We start from the raw sequence: 18,407 nt of genomic DNA on the forward strand, positions 1-18,407 counted from the left end.
TAAAACCTCTTCTATCAGAATGCATGTCAGTGCGGTAGCCGCCTTCCATAAGGGTATTGGGGGTAATCCTATTTCAGTGCAACCCCTAGTAACACGCTTTCTTAAGGGCTTACTCCATCTAAAGCCACCCTTGTGTCCTCCGGCCCCATCCTGGGACCTTAACCTGGTTCTTGGTCGTCTAATGAAACCTCCTTTTGAACCTCTGCACTCCTGTGACTTGAAATATCTCACTTGGAAAGTGTTATTCCTTTTGGCTGTTACTTCAGCTCGCAGGGTTAGTGAATTACAGGCCCTAGTTACCTATCCGCCTTACACTAAGCTCCTGCAGGACCGGGCGGTACTCCGCACTCACCCTAAATTTTTACCTAAGGTAGTTTCGGAGTTTCATATCAATCAATCTATCGTACTACCTATCTTTTTTCCCAGGCCCCACTCAAACTCTGGAGAGCAGACCCTGCATACCCTAGACTGTAAACGGGCTCTAGCTTTTTACCTAGACCGTACAGTTTCCCACAGGAAGAGCACTCAATTATTCGTCTCTTTCCATCCTAATAAGTTGGGACAACCTGTGGGTAAGCAGGCTCTTTCTTCCTGGTTGGCGGACTGCATTTCTTTTTGCTATGAGCAAGCTGGCATTCCTTTTCAAGACCGTGTTAAAGCACACTCTGTGAGGGCCATGGCGACGTCAGTGGCACACCTTCGATCGGTGCCGCTTCCTGACATCTGCAAAGCTGCAACCTGGAGTTCTCTCCATACTTTTGCAGCCCATTATTGTTTGGACAAGGCTGGAAGACAGGACTCCATCTTCGGCCAGTCTGTCTTGCGTAACCTTTTTCCAACCTGATGTACCAACACCCTTCCACCTACCCGGTAGGGTGCGGATGCCCTTTCCCAAATTTCTCCTCAGTTGTTGTGCCTGCTGCACACCGTTGGGTACATTTGGTGCAGGTCGGGACATCCTCAGCTTGGTACTCACCCATTTGTGAGGACAACCATCCTGCTTGTCCTGTGAGAAAGCAAATGTTGCTTACCTGATGTAACAGGTGTTCTCACAGGACAGCAGGATGTTAGTCCTCACGAAACCCGCCCGCCTCCCCGCGGTGTTGGGTTCGTTTTATTTTTACTTTCTAGGCACTGCCTGTAGCTTTGAAAATCAGACTGAAGGGAGACCCCTGCTGGCTGCAGGGTCAGTGCCTTGCTGGGCATGCCCAGTAGGGGCCAGTCAAAGTTCTGTTTAAACTTTGACAGAAGTTTTCCGTGGTGGGCTCCATCCTCGATGTCACCCATTTGTGAGGACTAACATCCTGCTGTCCTGTGAGAACACCTGTTACATCAGGTAAGCAACATTTGCTAACACCACACTAACACCAAGTAGAGTGTAGCGGTAAACTAACAGGTTAAGGACGCGGCAAAATAGCGGGTTACAAAGGAGATAATCTGAGCGCGCGTCACAGTATCGGAGGGGAATAGCTAATTCCTTCATTATACAGCTAATTCGTTCATTTACATATCATATACATGCTGGGTGCGGAAAGGGTTATGCGTCTGTTTTAAGAAGCGCTAAGGACGCGTGAAACTGGAGACTGTATCGCTGGATCGCCTTACGTGTCCGAATTGTGCGCTCACAGCACGTTACAGACGGGAAATCTTCAACCGCACGTTACAGTATCGATCTGTAAATGGGTAACCGTGATAGCACAAAATAAGGTGTCTTACCCAAAGTCATTGTGAGTGCTATTAGCAGAAGTAGGATTGGAGCCCACATCTCCTGCTTTCTAGTCCACTATTCTAATCACTAGACGACTCGCTCTCCCTGTTTAATCTAGCTAATATTGTTAAAATGGTTGATTTTTAGCTCTCAGTCTAATGTTTGTTGTTTTTCCTGTTTCAGCTTTACCAGCAAGGTCGTTTATGTCAACTGGGTAGTGAATTTTGTGAGCTAGAAGTTTTTGCAAAGGTGCTAAGAGCATTAGACAAAAGGTAAATTCGCCTGTTTTTATTTGGGTATTTCCTGGTTGTTCAGATGTGTATCTAATTATTATGTATATGAAGTGTGTGTGAATATATAACATGTCTGTGGTTGGAGCATGACAGAATCCGAGATGGCAACAGCAGGTTATTCAGTTGCATTTGATGTTCTTTAAGCTTTTTGAAGCACTTTGCTGCAACAAATTGTATGATGTTTTAGAGGGGTAAGTGTGCCTACCTTTCAGCTCTTTCCCAGGGTTCAATGCACATCTTTGTGCTGCAAGATCTGGTGGGAGAAGTGATGATATTCCCTGCACCAGTTTGAACTGGATGGGGAAGGGAGCAAGACACCATATAGTACAATATTTGTCGATAAGCAGGGCTCAATTAGCCATGACATGTGGGTGACATATCCAACGGCACAGAACAGATCTCTCTCTCCAAGCTAGTAGAGCTTTTCCTGTATTGAGCATGTGTGGGAATTCCAGGTCTGGTATTTCCTCATGAGTCCCTTCACTCTTTTTTTTTTTTTTTCATCCAAGCAATGTATTTCTCTCACATTCTTTCTAACATTCTATACTTTTTGTATTTAAAAGTTGCCTTACTGCTTCAGCAGCCCCCCAAACAGCACTCTTTAGTACTACCTTAAAAAAAAAAAAAAAAAAAAAAAAAAAGTCTTCCTTACAATGTCTGGCAACAATAGTAAGTTTTAAGGACTGTTTGTGATAGAAAAATATCCATTACAGATGGACATGGGCTTTGTTATATTTGCCTGGCTCCTGACCATGATCAGGCTAACTGTTATAACTCTAGATGGATGGTCCCACATATCATTGGCGCCGTTGACACATTAAATCATCTACGCATTGTTTCTCAACACCTTTATGCATCAGGACGCAACTACACATGGGTCATACAAGTCAGTTTATGTAATCAGAGGGAGATATATATCTCCATCCACCAGTCGCCAGAATGGTTTCACCAAGAAATTACTAGGCCAAGGACTGCATCTAGTGACATCAGATCTCATTTGTTCTCACAGGACAAGCAGGATGGTAGTCCTCACAAATGGGTGACATCGAGGATGGAGCCCTGTACGGAAAACTTTTCTGTCAAAGTTTCAACAAGCTTTGACTGACACTGGCACACTGGGTGCACTGAGCATGCCCAGCCTGCAATTATCCCTGTGAGCCACAGGTGTCTCCCTCAGTCTTTTTTTTTCCGCTCTGCAGTCAGCATAGCGGTTGGAGCTCTGTGAGGATTTTTTAACTAATTACCTCATGGAAACACTTAACTTTTCACTTCAAAAAACACTTTTCCCTGCACAGGTCTCCCTCCGCGTACGTTTTTACGACGCTCGGTGAGTACTAATTCTTATTTTTCGGTCGGTTTCTGTCACTATCTTAAGGCTGTTAACTGACTGAAGCCTTCCCTTCCCCCATTTTTCAGTTAGCTTTAAACAGCTTGCGAGTATCTCTGTGACACTCTGCTTGCTTATGCTAGTGGGGTAGGGATTTTTTCCTTAACTTTAGGACCTCTGTAGCTTCAAGTCCTTCGTTCCCTGGTACCCTCACGCAGTCGATACCCTATCGCTACACCGGGACCCTCCTAAACCGCCCTGGGCTTTTATATGTCATCAGCGCCCCTCCCCCCACGGTGCCCTGATGCCTTTATCCATGTTTTTTGCTTTTCAGTGCTACCAGGCTTTTTCCTCCTACGCACTGTTTTTTTTTTTTTTTTTTCCTTGGGCTTCCTCGGTGCCGTCCCTACCCGGATGCATGCCATTGACGCACACGCTGTTAGTCACTGCCATGCATACTCGGGTCGCCGCCACCGCTGCCCGAGACACTTTTTAACGATCCCAGGGTCACTTCATCGATGCCACCCCCCCTTTTGGGGATGCCATCGATGCCCCATCCTCCCCACCGATGTCCAGCCCTTTTCCATCGGTGGGCATCGGTGCCACATCGATTCGTCGGTGGGCGTCGATGCCGGATGGTCCCCATCGGTGGACATCGGTGCCGGATGGTCCCCATCGATGGACATCGGTGCCGGATGGCTTGTCCGTCGATGGCATTGGTGCCGGATGGCCGTCCGATGGCATCGGTGCCAGGTCCTTTTGCATCGATGGACACCGATGCCCAGGTGTTTCATCCATGGGCATCTATGTTAGAATGCATCCATCGAGGGCAGTCGATGCCAGGCTGCTCCCATCGGTGAAATTCGATGCCCAGGTGGGTCCCATCGGTGGGTATCCATGCCGGCTCGATTCCGTGGATGGGCGTTGATGCCAATGCCAGCCTTATGGCTGGCATCGATGCCCATGCCGATTCCAGGACTGGCGTTGATGCCGGGATGGAATTCATCGACTGGGAGATCCATGCCATCGATTCCATACGTGTCCATATCGATGCCACCGACACACGTGTCTGGGGCACCGATGCCATGTACACTTGGAAATCTGAGTCTGTCCAAATCGATACCGTCAACGTCTGTGGCCCTATAGTTGATGCCCGTGGCCATGCCACAAACGGCATAAATGCCCGCCTCCATGCATCGATGCCCTCGACACCTCCGTTTTCCTTCGGTGTCCTTGACGCCCTATTGATTCGACTTCGACTCAGTCGATGCCGGTATCTTTTTCAATAACGGCAATGTTTTTCGATTATTCAATTCCACATCGTTTCAAAGATACCTATGCCACTGCTGTCAGTGCCCGTCACTGTCATCATTCTCCTGGCCAGTCATCGACGATTTTTCATACCCATTTTGATGATATCCTCGAAGCCCCTTAGGTTGCCTTCAATATCGTCAATACCGACATAGCACCGCCACATAATACCCTCGCCTCCTCACATTGCTCCACGCTTTGGGTTCTTTTTTAAGCCCCGTATTAGCTTAAGACACTCCATTGTGTCAGGAGCAGAGCAGGCGTGCTGACAGTTCGTCATCGATCGCCTTCCAGGACGACGAGGGCTTCCATCTCGGCGCTGGGGAAAGACCGGGCCGAGCACCGTGGCACCCATCATCGCCGACATCGTGATCGTCCGCCGCTGACGCCATCCAGCACATCGGTGCCATCCTTCTCCAGGCTGGACAACGCTCGGGCAGAGCGACATCACCACTGCCATCAGCACTGTTCCTACAGTTTTGGCAGTCCTTGGTGATCCAGAACTTCCGGATCCAGGTCCGACAGCTTCTGCATTGGCGTCACGACACATCGAGCCGCTGTGACGAGGGAAGGGAACATGAGTTCCGTTAGGGCTCCTCTGTTCCTGGCGTGCCCCACCGTCAAGTGGTGTGGGACTATGGCCATCTGTTACACTTAGCAGTCTAAACGCCACTCACGCCTGGCCTGTCTCCTCTGTACCTGTGCCACCATACCGGGTTTCAGAGCGAGATGGACGTTTACGTCCCCGGCCTTACCCTCGAGGACTCCGGAGACCGTCGGAGTCAACAATCTTCACCGGCTCGTCTTGCGGCGATCCACGTCGGATGGTAAGTACCCGCTTCGGCGGCATTCCCATAGAGTTGTGTTCTCCCATTCGGACCGTGGTTCGAAAAGTTCTGGGTCATGTGCCTTTTAGAACTGTATTAGTGTCACATATCGCTATGTTAGCTATGTTAGCCACAATATCAGGAGAACCCCTCTATCTTCTTGGGATTGCAGCAGGGCTTCTTCTCTTGTCAGTAACAAGTCCCTGTGCCGACCAATGCTCTGACTCTTGGTTCCCTCCCAACCAAGGTCCAGCTGCATTGGCTGATCTGCTAAACATGAGATTCAGCAACCATTGCCCCATGTACAAGTCCACCTTGAGGCCTGGCCACAGGTCTCAGTGTCTCCTTGTACAGCATACAGAAATGCGGGTACCACTTACCGCTCACACACCTGCAGGAGCCTACATGATATCCTCCATTGGGACACCTCCTGGTCTCCCATCTGGTCAGATATCAGAGCGGCCACCCCACCTTGTACCAAAGTCCCGGTACACTCCCCCAGGCGCTACGAAGTGCAGAGGGGAGAAGGGAGGGGGGTTGGGGAGTTTTTAATTGCACTATTCTTTCTTTTAACAGAAAATAGTTACTCTCCGCACATCCTGGACCTAAGAAAATCCAACTTTCTTTAGACGTCACAGGTACAATGGTATCTTTGGTTACCATCACTCCATACTGCAGTAAGTACATTATTTTAATGTTTCTATGTGCTTTATGGTGAGTCAACATTACAACCCCAAGCTCTGCCGCTGGCACCAGCTTCGGTAAGTGAACTGTCTCTTGCATCATGGTGAATGCTGTTTTCTCTGCGGAGTGTAACATCATTCACTTTCCTTGCATAGACTACTGCTAACCACTTTCAGTACATGCAAGGAGCTCTCACTTTTTTCAGGACTCACTATACATTTACTAACTGGGATTACTGTCACTGCCATAAATCCCTTCTGTAACACTTCTGGACACCACAGTCTTAAGACCCTCTTGTCCAGCATGCGCACAGACATTCTGATACATTGTTATATGTCCCTGCGCATATTTTCCATAACCTCAGCCTTTCAACTTTTCATGGTTGGGCTATGGGGTTTCTTCCCACTATGCATTTTTCTCATAATTCAAAACTGCTATGGGTTATATTCAGTGACATTCTATACTCAATGGACCTAAGTGGTTTCATTGCTTTCGTCCCTGATTCTTATCCCAGTTCGAACTAGGACCTAGTCTCCTTTGACTCATGCTCGCAATTCCTTAGGGTTATAAAGTTTCTCCTGAAAGCTGTCAACCCATTATGCATCTATTGCACTCCAGCATAGTTTCTCATAAACTTCCTGGACGTTGCACCCATGAGTTATGCCCTTATGCCTTCCAATACTGCTTTTGCAACAATTCTTTGTGCATACAGACAGACAGCATAGGGACAATGTGCTTTCCAACTCATAAGCACGCATTACCTCTTAGCTGCTCTGCTAGACAGCTGCGCAGCTCTACCCTTGGCCCTTGTTCACTTCATGCGTCCTTGGGCCACATATCTAAGAGATTTAATGAACGCTCTATCAGACCTTCTCCACGTAGGTTCTATCCTCTCGAATGGTCTCAATTACATGTGTACAGGGCAAATCTTTTAACGCTGAGTTTAACTAAACTTTCCTCGGCGTCTGCATCATTCCATACGATGCACAGGTTCTGCTCCCTGCACATGTTTCCTATGCGTTCCCTTAGATGCCTTTTCTTCCATCAAAGGCCTCTTCAATATATCTCTTCTGCTGCCTCTCGTAGCCAGCATTCTTCTAATGTTGAACTGGGATGGGGTTCAGTATTCTTTTCCCCACTCCCTGACTGAGATCAGTATGCTTTCCCATACTTCTCAATCCATCATATCAGTAACCTTTTATTCTCTCACCAGTCAGTCCCAAATCATAGACTTACTGATGTTCTTAGGTTCTGGTAGCGTCACAAAACCTTCTAAACATAAATCTTGCCGTTTAATATGGCAGGCTTTACCTCCTGACGCTAAAAAAAAAAAAAAGAGGTATTACCCCTTTTACTTTTCCACCATTTTTTCTTACTCCCTCGGATTCTGTTCTCCAGACATCCTCCACATAGATACACCTTTCTCTTAGGAGGTGTATCGTTTTGGGAGTTGGGTTCCCGTTTTCGGTAATCCTCTCTGAGTCGGCTTACCATGGATTATCCACTGATCAAGCCGCCTCTATTTCTCTAATCACGGAATGAACATATATATTCTCCTTATAAGTCTCATACATTCTACGTTTGAGCCTTTCCATTCCTCTCTTCCACAGTTTGGCAAGGGAACTTCTTTCCCTCTTAATGTCATTCCTGCCAGCAGGGTCCGTGAGTTATGCACTCTTTCCATACTCACCTGTCTCCGTTCCTCTGCCACTGAGTAGTTCTACGCATTCAACTTTCTATCCTTTTCAGGTAGATGTTGTATCTCCTTTCCTCAGGAAATACTCTATTAATTTTTCCTAACCTCTCTCTCTCGCCCTAGGGAGAGACTGGGTTTTCCACATTCCTGGACAGTAATGCTGCGCTTACATTCTATCTACATTGCACTGCATTCTATGTGAATTCCACTTGACTCTTTCCTTCATGCAAGGGTCAAGCTGCTACTTCCAGTGGCCACACAGACCTAATCCTTCTGATTAAGCAGTCTATATTTCCTTTCCTACCAACAAGCAGATATTTCACTACAACACTGTGGGTATCCACATACTGTTGTGTCCGTCTTAGCCTTAACAGCTTCCCTTTGGTTACTGCTGCTTGTACTTTTTTATCAGGTTGCAGCCTGGAGTCCTCTCCATACCTTCGCAGCCTATTATTGCTTACATTTGACTAGCCGGCATGCTCCATGTTTGGCCAGTCCGCCTACTCTTACTTTTTTCAATTCACTACCCAACATCCTTCCACGAACCCATTATGGTGTTGCGGATGCCCTCCGTTCCCATTTCCACCTCAGTCGTTACGCCTATGCGCATCTGCGGTGTATCTGGTGCATTCCCGGGCATCCTCAGCTCGGTACTCACCCATTTGTGAGGACTACCATCCTGCTTGTCCTGTGAGAAAGCAAATGTTGCTTACCTGATGTAACAGGTGTTCTCACAGGACAGCAGGATGTTAGTCCTCACGAAACCCGCCCGCCACCCCGCGGAGTTGGGTCTGTATACTTTTATTTTAGTTTCGCTTGCGCTTTTTAGCTATAAGACGAGACTGAGGGAGACACCTGTGGCTCACAGGGATAATTGCAAGCTGGGCATGCTCAGTGCACCCAGTGTGCCAGTGTCAGTCAAAGCTTGTTGAAACTTTGACAGAAAAGTTTTCCGTACAGGGCTCCATCCTCGATGTCACCCATTTGTGAGGACTAACATCCTGCTGTCCTGTGAGAACACCTGTTACATCAGGTAAGCAACATTTGCTTTCTCTAGTACCTCTAATTTTCAGCCGATCTCTATCTCAGATTTTACAGAGCCTGGAAGATATTCTGGTCTTAGCCTTAGAAGAGATGTTCCACCATTCACACCAGGTCAAAGGGCATGTCAGCCACTGGACCAAGTAGCAGAGTTGAAAGGTTTCTTTATCTCTTTGGTGGCTAAGGAAAAAAGGATACCATCTATTCTCTCCTTACATTTCCAGGGTTTCAACTATATTCCCAAGAGGGAGTCCCGCTGTCTCCTGTTTACACTTGGCCATCAGAACCCCCACAAGGAAGATCTAGCCAGCAATATTCTCTTACAGTTGGTGCTGCCCACCCAGGAGATGCACCAAGCCCCTCCAAGGTGACTGAGGACCCCATTTCAGTTGCTATCTTCATCACTGGAGTCTTGGATTAGAGTTCTCTCACCTCTGGGCTCTGAAGAGGCTTTGGGGGATACTATCTGACCCCTTTCCCCAGAACTTCCAGAACATTCTTCTCCCCCGGAAGATCTTTGCTATTCAGAATTTTTGGACAAGTTGGGAAAAGACCTTATAATAAAAACATAGAAATGACGGCAGAAGAAGACCAAATGACCCATCCAATCTGCCCAGCAAACTTTCACACTTTTTTCTTTATTTTCTCTCTCTCTCACATGCTTATCTGTTACTCTTGGCATTTAGTAATCTTCTGGTTTTATTTTCCTTCTACCCCCGCCATTAATGTAGAGAGCAGTGCTGGAACTGCTTCTAAGTGAAGTATCTAGTTGGTATGGGGTAGTAACCACCGCAATAAGCAAGCTACTCTCACGCTTGTTTACCCAGCCTGTGCAATTTAGTCCTTGTTGGTTGTTGTATGAATATAAATCCACCTTTCTTCATTCCCCCTGCCGTTGAAGCAGAAAGCTACTCTGGATATGCATTGAAAGTGAAGTATCAGGCTTGTTTGGTTTGGGGTAGTAACCGCCGTAACAAGCAAGCTACTCCCTGCTTTTTTGTGAACGCAAATCCTTTTATCCACATTTCCTCTTGCCGTTGAAGCACAAAGCACTGTCGTAGTCTCATTAACCGCGTGTATGTCTATTGAATAAGGGTATTATCTCCAGTTATTAACTGTCATTCCCGCAAGCCACTCTCTCTTCATTCACATCCTCTAGACTTTGTGGATCCACAGTGTTTATCCTATGCCCCTTTGAAGTCCTTCACAGTTTTGGTCTTCACCACTTCCTCCGGAAAGGCGATCCAGGCATCCACCACCCTCTCCGTGAAGAAATACTTCCTGACATTGTATCTGAGTCTTCCTCCTTGGAGCTTCAAATCGTGACCCCTGGTTCTGCTGATTTTTTTTTCCAATGGAAAAGGTTTGTCGTTGTCGTTGGACCATTAAAACCTTTCAAATATCGGAAAGTCTGTATCATATCACCTCTGTTCCTCCTTTCCTCCAGGGTGTACATATTTAGATTCTTCAATCTCTCTTCATAAGTCATTCGATGAAGACCCTCCACCTTTTTGGTCGCCCTTCTCTGGACCACCTTCATCCTGTCTCTGTCCCTTCGGAGATAACGGTCTCCAGAACTGTGCACAGTACTCCAGGTGAGGCCTCACCAAGGACCTGTATAAGGGGATAATCACTTCCCTTTTCTTACTCGATATTCTTCTCTCTATGCAGCCCAGCATTCTTCTGGCTTTAGCTATCGCCTTGTCACATTGTTTCGCCGATTTCAGATCGTTTGACACTATCACCCCAAGGTCTCTCTCCTGCTCCGTGCACATCAGCCCTTCACCCCCCATTGAATACAGTTCTTTCGGATTTCCGCACCCCATATGCATGACTCTGCACTTCTTGGCATTGAATCTCAGCTGCCATATCTTCGACCACTCTTCCTACTTCCTTAAATCCCATCTCATTCTCTCCACTCCTTCCGGCGTGTCCACTCTGTTGCAGATCTTAGTGTCATCCGCAAAAAGACAAACCTTACCTTCTATCTCGTCTGCTATGTCGCTCACATAGATATTGAACAGGATCAGTCCCAACATCGATCCTTGCGGCACTCCGCTTATCACCGCTCTGCTCTCTCTTCAGAGTAACTTCCATTTACCATCACACATTTTCTGTCCGTCAACCAGTTTGCAATCCAGGTCACCACCTTGGCACTCATTCCCAAGTTTCTCATTTTACTCACCAGCCTCCTGTGCGGGACCGTATCAAAAGCTTTGCTGAAATCCAAGTAGATGACATCGAGCACTCTTCCTCTATTCAATTCCCTAGTCACCCAGTCAAAAAAAGTCAATCAGATTTGTCTGACAGGATCTTCCCCTGGTGAATCCATGCTATCTCTGGTCCAGCAATTCTTCCGACTGTAGATAGTTCACTATTCTTTCTTTCAGCAGCAACTCCATTACTTTTCCCACCACCGAGGAATAAATAATAAATAAATAATAAATGTGCTTAAGGACAAAGACCTTTGCACAAAGGTTATGGATCTCTTCCAACCACTTTTAGATGCTGAAGAATACAAATGCCATCTGATTGTCCTGTCTGAGGCATTTGACACTATTGCACGTTCCTCCTCAGCTTCTGTTGAATCATGCTATATGGCCTGATTCAGAGCCAGTAACCTTCAAAACTATGTCTACGAAAAGTTGGCGGATGTGCCCTCCCTCGGTGCCGGTCTCTTTGGAGACGAGCTTAGAGAAACAGACACATTAAGGAATAGAATGCAGTGGTTCATTTCCTCTCCACAAGACCAGAACCACTACCTTTCGTAAGTTATCATTATTACTTTTATAAAAGGCCATACTTCCAGAGATGCCCTCTCTGGCAATTCCAACATTACCAGATGCTACCTATATTTCTGCAGCACCAGCAACTTCTGTCTTGTCCCAGACGATGTGAATGCTGTTAGCAAGAAGCCACTCAGCAAGTCCAGCCCAAACCTGGGCAGAGTTTTTGGTCACCTTTTAAAATCCAGCATCAGCCACTCCTGAGAATCCAGCAATACCTGAAGGAGTGGTGCAAGATTACCAAAGACTACTGGGTTCTCAGAATTGTGGAGTCTGGATACCGTTTGCGTTTCTCCTGGTTTCCTATTCTCCCTCATTGTTCAGACTTCAGTCCATCTTGCTCAACTCCACCTGGAGGTGCAGTCGATCCTTGATCAGTAGGCAGTAGAACCAATTCCTTTAAATATATATGGCAAAGGGTTCTTTTCCTGCTGCTTCCTCATAGTCACGAAATCTGAGGGGAATGAGACCCAGCCTGAACAAGCACATACTCTGGGAGGTTCAAAATGAATTCCCTCCTCTTCTTCCAGAAGGGGGTGTGGTTTTACACTCTGAATTTAAAGGATGTGTATGCTCATATTCTCATTCAGCCATTCCACTGGCGCTGTCTGCTACTTTTGTAGAGGACTCTTCCCACTACCAATGCAAAGTGTTCCCTTTTCGGCCTATCATCAGCATAGAGATTCTTCACGAAGTACCTAGCTGTAGTAGCAATACATCTACAGCAATAGGGCATTCAAATCTTCCCTTACTTGGATGACTGGCTGGTGTATTTTAATTATTTTTATTTATTTCTACAAATTCATATACTGCCTGTACACAGCTGTAAGTGGCTTATATGTCAAACATTCATAGTATCAAATAAAAACTACATATATCATAAAAACAAAAATAAAACACCAGACTTAGTCCTATGTACATAACTTTCTAGCACATCTGGTTTGACTAAGAAACACCCTATGTTAAAAAGAGCCTAGATCCATAATCTTTTGCAAATGTCATTTTTGCAATCTCTGGGATTGCAAATCAATTTTGAGAAATCAACTCTCATTCCCACTCAAAGAATCAAGTTAATTGGAGCATGGATAGATTCTGTACAGGACAGCGCACTCCTTCTCTTAGATCGAGCGTCTACCCTCAAGTCACTGTCATACAGACTGCTGCATACACACATCAGTCAACAGCCAGAAAAAATTTCAAATCAATCTCTTAAAACTGAGATTATCAGATATTCGAGTAATCTTTACTCGAATACACAAGGGAAAGACCATCCTCATTCAGATTGACAATCAGGTTGCCACGTTCTATGTAAGCAAACAAGGAGGCACAAGGTCATGGACTTTGCCTAGAAGCATTAAACTTATGGGAATAGGCAGCCAAACGTCATACCATACTGCAAGCAATCAACCATCCTGGAATCTCCAACATGTTAGGTCACCTCAACAGAGTTTTTCGCCCTCACAGATGGGGTCTGCAGCAATCAACAGTCAACAAGCTGTTCAGTCTATGGAGACCCAGAGATAGAAAACCAGAAAAGTTTTTTTTTCTTTCTATTCTTCCCAGCAAATTCAGAACAGTTCAGGAAGCTTTTCTGCTTGAGTAGGTTGCAGATCTCATGTATGCTGTTCTACTGATACCACTGATATCCAGAACTGTGTAAAAAGTACTGAGGTAGCTTGGGTGTTGAATGCTTGGTAATCATTGGATTGTCCTTGCCAAAGGAAGTGGAGGATATAATAGTATCTGCAAGCAGAGCTTATGGTTTTAAATGGAAAAGATTTTCCACAAAATAGCTTGGATCCATTGTCATGAGAACCCAAAACACTTGCTTAACTACTTGATTTGTCTGCTTCAGGACTCCGCAGTTCATCAGTGAGAGTACATCTCAGCACTCTAGCTGCTTACCATACTCAGATTGAGAGTCTATCTCCATTGGTGTCCAAGTTCAAGCAAGTTTTATGGCAGATAAAAACCTCCAGTTGCAAAACCATCTGTTCCATGGGATCTAAACACGGTCCAGTGCAACTCCTGAAACCGCCGTTTGAACCATTGGAGTCTGCTTCTCTCAAGTTCCTAACATAGAAGGTACTTTTCCTGGTAGCAGAAACGTCAGCCAGAAGGGTCAATGAACTTTAGTCTCTAGTTAATTACTCACCCTTCGTGTAATTCTTCAACAATAGGGTATTGCTTCACACCCACTCAAAATTTCTACCAAAAGTAGTATCAGCTTTCCATATTAATCAAGCCATCATATTCCCTATGTTCTTCTTGAGATCACATGCACATAAAGGGGAAAAGGCCCTCTACACCTTGGACTGTAAGAGGGTACTTTCTTATTACAAAAGAAAGATTTAGCCATGTCGTCAGGCTTCACAGCTCTTTGTCTCTTTCGATCCTAGCCAGCTAGGCCTAGCAGTGACCAAACAAACATCCAATTGGCAGGACAGAATGTATTGCATATTGCTATACCCTAGCAGGCATCCAGATTACAGACTCTTATCAAGACTTACTAAGTGAAAGCCTTGGCTGCATCACTGTTTCATCTAGGAGATGTACATCTCGAAGATATCTGCAAAGGTGCAACTTAGTCGTCAGTATGCACCTTTCCGTCCCATTGCTGTCTGGACAATTTTTCAAAGAATGACAGTAAATTCAGACCAGTATTTTTTGCACAATTTATTCACCTAGTAGTTCACTCTCCATGGTGGGCTCTGGGTTGCTTTTTCATTAATTGCTCCACTGCAACCTTCAGCTTAGGACTCCCCACATGTCATGGCTAATTCAGCCCTGTTTATTGACAGACAAAGCAAGTTTACTTAGTGTAAATGTTTTCCATAAATAGGATGAATACTAAATATGCTAAATACCTACCTGCCTCCCTGGAGAGTTGACTGCCTAGTTAGATAAGCTCTCAAATAGACTGAGGGGGCTCAAGAGGTAACACCTGAGCTGGAATTCCTGCAAATGCTCAGTAGAACAAAAATCTCTACTAGCTTGGAGAGAGAGAGAGAGATCCATTCAGTGCCACTAGATGACATTACCCACATGTGATTTACCCTGCTTTCTAAGGAAAACACAGTTTACTGTAAGCAAACTTGCTTTTTCTGCTAGCAAACCGTATATATTCTGTAATTGGGAACCTTCTGTCTGGGGAAGCCCTTGGATCCCCTACAAATTTGTCATTGGGATATGGGTATAGAATATCATAAAAGGCAAGTTCCATGCCATTTTTTTTAAACTGTTCTAATGCCTGCTGTAATTAAATTTCTTGTTTTTCTTCTTTGATGGCTATCAAACTAAATTTTGTGCTATAGGAAAACATTTGACAGCATGCATTACTTCTATCTTAGTTACAGTGCAGGATGTGGTAGCACAGGAGAACTGACCTGTATTAGTCTCCTGTGAGTATGGCCTAATGTCCGTGGAGAGCAGAATGATTTATTGCAGCAGACATGTCTCTCGGTGGCAGAGAATTTCAAGGGAAACTTCTAGCAAGGTGGGGGTGGGGGGGGGGATTATATGTTGCCTGGTGAGGATGGGGGTGTGGATGGAAATGCTTCAGAGAAACCTGTCAGGATATGACTTGATCTCTGACTCTCTTCTTTTCAGGCATCTTCTTCATCACTGTTTTCAGGCTTTGATGGATCATGGCGTGAAAGTAGCTTCTGTGTTGGCTTATTCATTCAGCAGGCGATGTTCATACATTGCAGAGTCCGACTCTCAAGTGAAAGAAAAGGCAATTCAGATTGGGTTTGTACTAGGTGAGTGATGATGGAAGGTTGGGAGAACTGGACCTAAATTCAATAGATTGTTTTTGTTTTAATAAAAAATGGTATGTTCTAAAAAGTTGCTGGAATTAGAGCTTTAAGTCATCACATGCTAGAATTAAGACCTGTTTTATTTGATGTTTTTAATCATAGCATCTTACTTGTATTTGTCATTTCCCTGGCTGGGAGAAGTGAGCTGTATTTTATTTGCTGCTAAATGGCATTTGAGCTATGATACACAGTGTTTGTTAAACATGTCGAAATTTCACATTTCTGTAGCAGAACAATAGTACTAGCTTACATTAGTCTGCTGATTTTGGAAACATGACTCATTTGTTTACTCAGGGGGATTTCTCTCTGATGCGGGCTGGTATAGTGATGCCGAGAAGGTCTTCCTGTCCTGCCTTCAGTTATGTACCCTCCACAACGAGATGCTTCATTGCTTTCGGGCTGTGGAATGTTGTGTAAGGTAGGCTTGAATACGTTTACTCATTCATAGTACGGTGATCCCCGGGTACATGATCAGTGAAGAGAAACGGGTAGTGTTGAACCTATCCATTACAACATGTCCTTTGTGAAACTAAGCAAGTCTTACAAGAATTATTTCAGTTTGTTGGGTTTTTTCCCTATCTTTTTTCTCTCCATTTCTGGGATTTGCGTGTTGAGTGATCATGGTCCTGCCATGGTGCCTCTGGCCTTTTTGTGCTAGGATACTGTAGAGATGTGCTGTTGCCTTCTGTAGTCCACAGCCCAAATGGTATTAGACATAATTTAGTGGGTTTTTAAATTTTATTTTAAGGGGTTTTTTACTTGCTTGATCATTGTGTGTATTAATGTTAGGAAGAAACTTGCTGGACAGATATACTACCAGTTTTTTCACAGCTGGATTTTAAAGTACCTTGGAAGATACAACCCTGGAATCTTCTGGGGAGGGGGAATTGAAGATGGAGAGGAAAAAAGATGGAAAAAGCTGGTATTAGAAAGTGATATTGAATTTGCATTCTAAGAATATAGAAAAGTGATGGGGGAAAAATTAAAAATGTGTATGATCTGAATTGGTTCTGTGAAGAGCTTCTCTATTTAAGCAAGCAATTTTTTTCTCTGTCCTGAGCAGGGGTGAACAATTAAATATTGGTCAGACAGACTGGCAATCTCTCTGCTGCTTGGGACATCCAGTATCCTAAAATACAGCAATACATACATTTCCTATGTGTTCTGAAAATCTTTAAACTTTCTCTTTGCTTAGGTTGCTGCATGTTCGAAATGGCAACTGTAAGTACCATTTGGGAGAAGAAACTTTCAAACTAGCACAGAGCTACATGGACAAACTTGCGAAACATGGCCAGCAAGCAAATAAGGCAGCACTTTATGGAGAACTGTGTGCCTTACTCTTTGCAAAAAGCCATTATGACCAGGTGAGAATGTAGCAGCATCAGGACAGAACTATATCCCAGTACAGAGAAAGTTGACTGCTGCCTTAAAGAAATTGACCACATTGCGCAGAGTGTGTGCTCATACCTTGATTGAGAGGGAGTTAGTCATTGTGCAATAGTGATATCTAGTGGCCAGATTTAGGGCCCATGATTGCAGAGTTCCAGAATTAATCCTGGGGCCTGTCCTCTGGTGAGCCCCTCCCTCCTGGTTGAAGACTGTCAATGTCTGAGCTAGGTGAGTTGGGAGGGACTATAAAATGGGGGGAGGAGGAAATCCCCAGGTAATTGTGAGTGAAGGCTCATGGTTCCAAATTCCATTCTTGTTTCCAATTAAGATGGAAGCCCAACATAGTAAAATGAAATTTCTGAGTCAAAAAAAAAGGCATCACATAAGATTTTCTTATCGAACATAAAACTGTAAGTGTCCTTTTCTAGCTCTTCTGTTTGTTCTCATCCTACAGCAATTCCTTATATTTTTGTTATATCTAAAAATTCCTTCAGAAATAAACTGTTGCTGCTTGAGAACCTTTATGCAGGGATGAATGATATTTTGCCCTCTTGTCCTCTCAATTTTTTCTTGTTAGAAGCACATTTGCATTGTGCTTCCTACAAGATGCGCCCATTTTTATATGCATAAGAGGACCTTGGCAGCTAGAGAATATTTTATGGGGATTAACAATGAAAAATGATAAAAAATAAGAACAGTTTTCACGTCTATAGCAGGACTGAATTAGCCATGCTGTCTGGGGAAGCGTCGCGATCCTGGGTAGGCGGAGTTTCTCTTAACTGATCACAGAGTTTTCAACTCTGTGCGTCTGCGCGCTCGTGTTCCTGCGCGGTTCCCTCACCTCTTCAGTTTCTTTTTTTCTGTGAGCTGTTCGCACGTGGGGTTTTTTCTCTTAGCCTATTTTTTGCCTGACTGGATATTTTTTCGTAGATTTTTTTTTTTTTTGCGTTTTTCTCACAAATTCTCATCCCAGATAGCTCCGAAGCCATCTGGTTTCAAATATTGCCATTGTGGCAAAATTATGTCCATCACGGATGGACATAATTATTGCTACATTTGCTTAGGCCCGGACCATGATCAAAAGTCATGCCAGGACTGCGGCAGGATGTCTCCGCGGGCCCAGCGACACCGGGCCATGAAGATGGAGAGGCTCCACATGGGCACTTTGGCCCCACCATCCTCCGTCCATTCTTCGCTGGGACCGGCGAAATCGGGTAAGGCCCATCCGAAGCGGGCGTCCTCACTGGAACCAGCAGGACTCGAGAGACCAGCGAAATGTTACATGCCAGGGTCTCACATACCCTCAAGGCCTCGTTTGCGAGCTGGGGGTCTGGCAGAGGAACTGCTGTGCAAAGTACCGGCGGGTACTTTTTCGGAGCCTGCACCGTCAGCGTCATCAAAAAGACAACACGACGCTTCAAAACATACGAAGCATGGATACGGCATGTCTACGACGCATCCTCAACGCATCATACGGCGCACGGAGCAGATACGGCGCGAGGCCTATCGCATGACGCACCTATGGAG

General features: G+C 45.1%; 1 protein-coding gene across 3 annotated transcripts in view; it reads left to right on the forward strand.

The window, feature by feature from the left end:
- Positions 1–18,407, forward strand: part of APPBP2 (amyloid beta precursor protein binding protein 2) — a 189,870-nt gene that overhangs the window by 40,389 nt on the left and 131,074 nt on the right. The window contains exons 1-5 of one of the 3 annotated variants that reach the window (XM_029611627.1): positions 1,892–1,980; positions 13,529–13,758; positions 15,283–15,434; positions 15,786–15,909; positions 16,687–16,855. In XM_029611627.1, coding sequence (XP_029467487.1) covers positions 15,314–15,434; positions 15,786–15,909; positions 16,687–16,855 — 414 coding nt within the window. In that variant the 5' untranslated portion in view covers positions 1,892–1,980; positions 13,529–13,758; positions 15,283–15,313. Of the gene's footprint in view, positions 1–1,891; positions 1,981–13,528; positions 13,759–15,282; positions 15,435–15,785; positions 15,910–16,686; positions 16,856–18,407 lie in introns of those variants that run through there. The other 2 variants (XM_029611625.1, XM_029611626.1) reach the window with 2 other exon arrangements.

This window comes from Rhinatrema bivittatum, chromosome 8, assembly GCF_901001135.1.
Source record: "Rhinatrema bivittatum chromosome 8, aRhiBiv1.1, whole genome shotgun sequence".
In the NCBI taxonomy this organism is placed as follows: Eukaryota; Metazoa; Chordata; class Amphibia; order Gymnophiona; family Rhinatrematidae; genus Rhinatrema; species Rhinatrema bivittatum.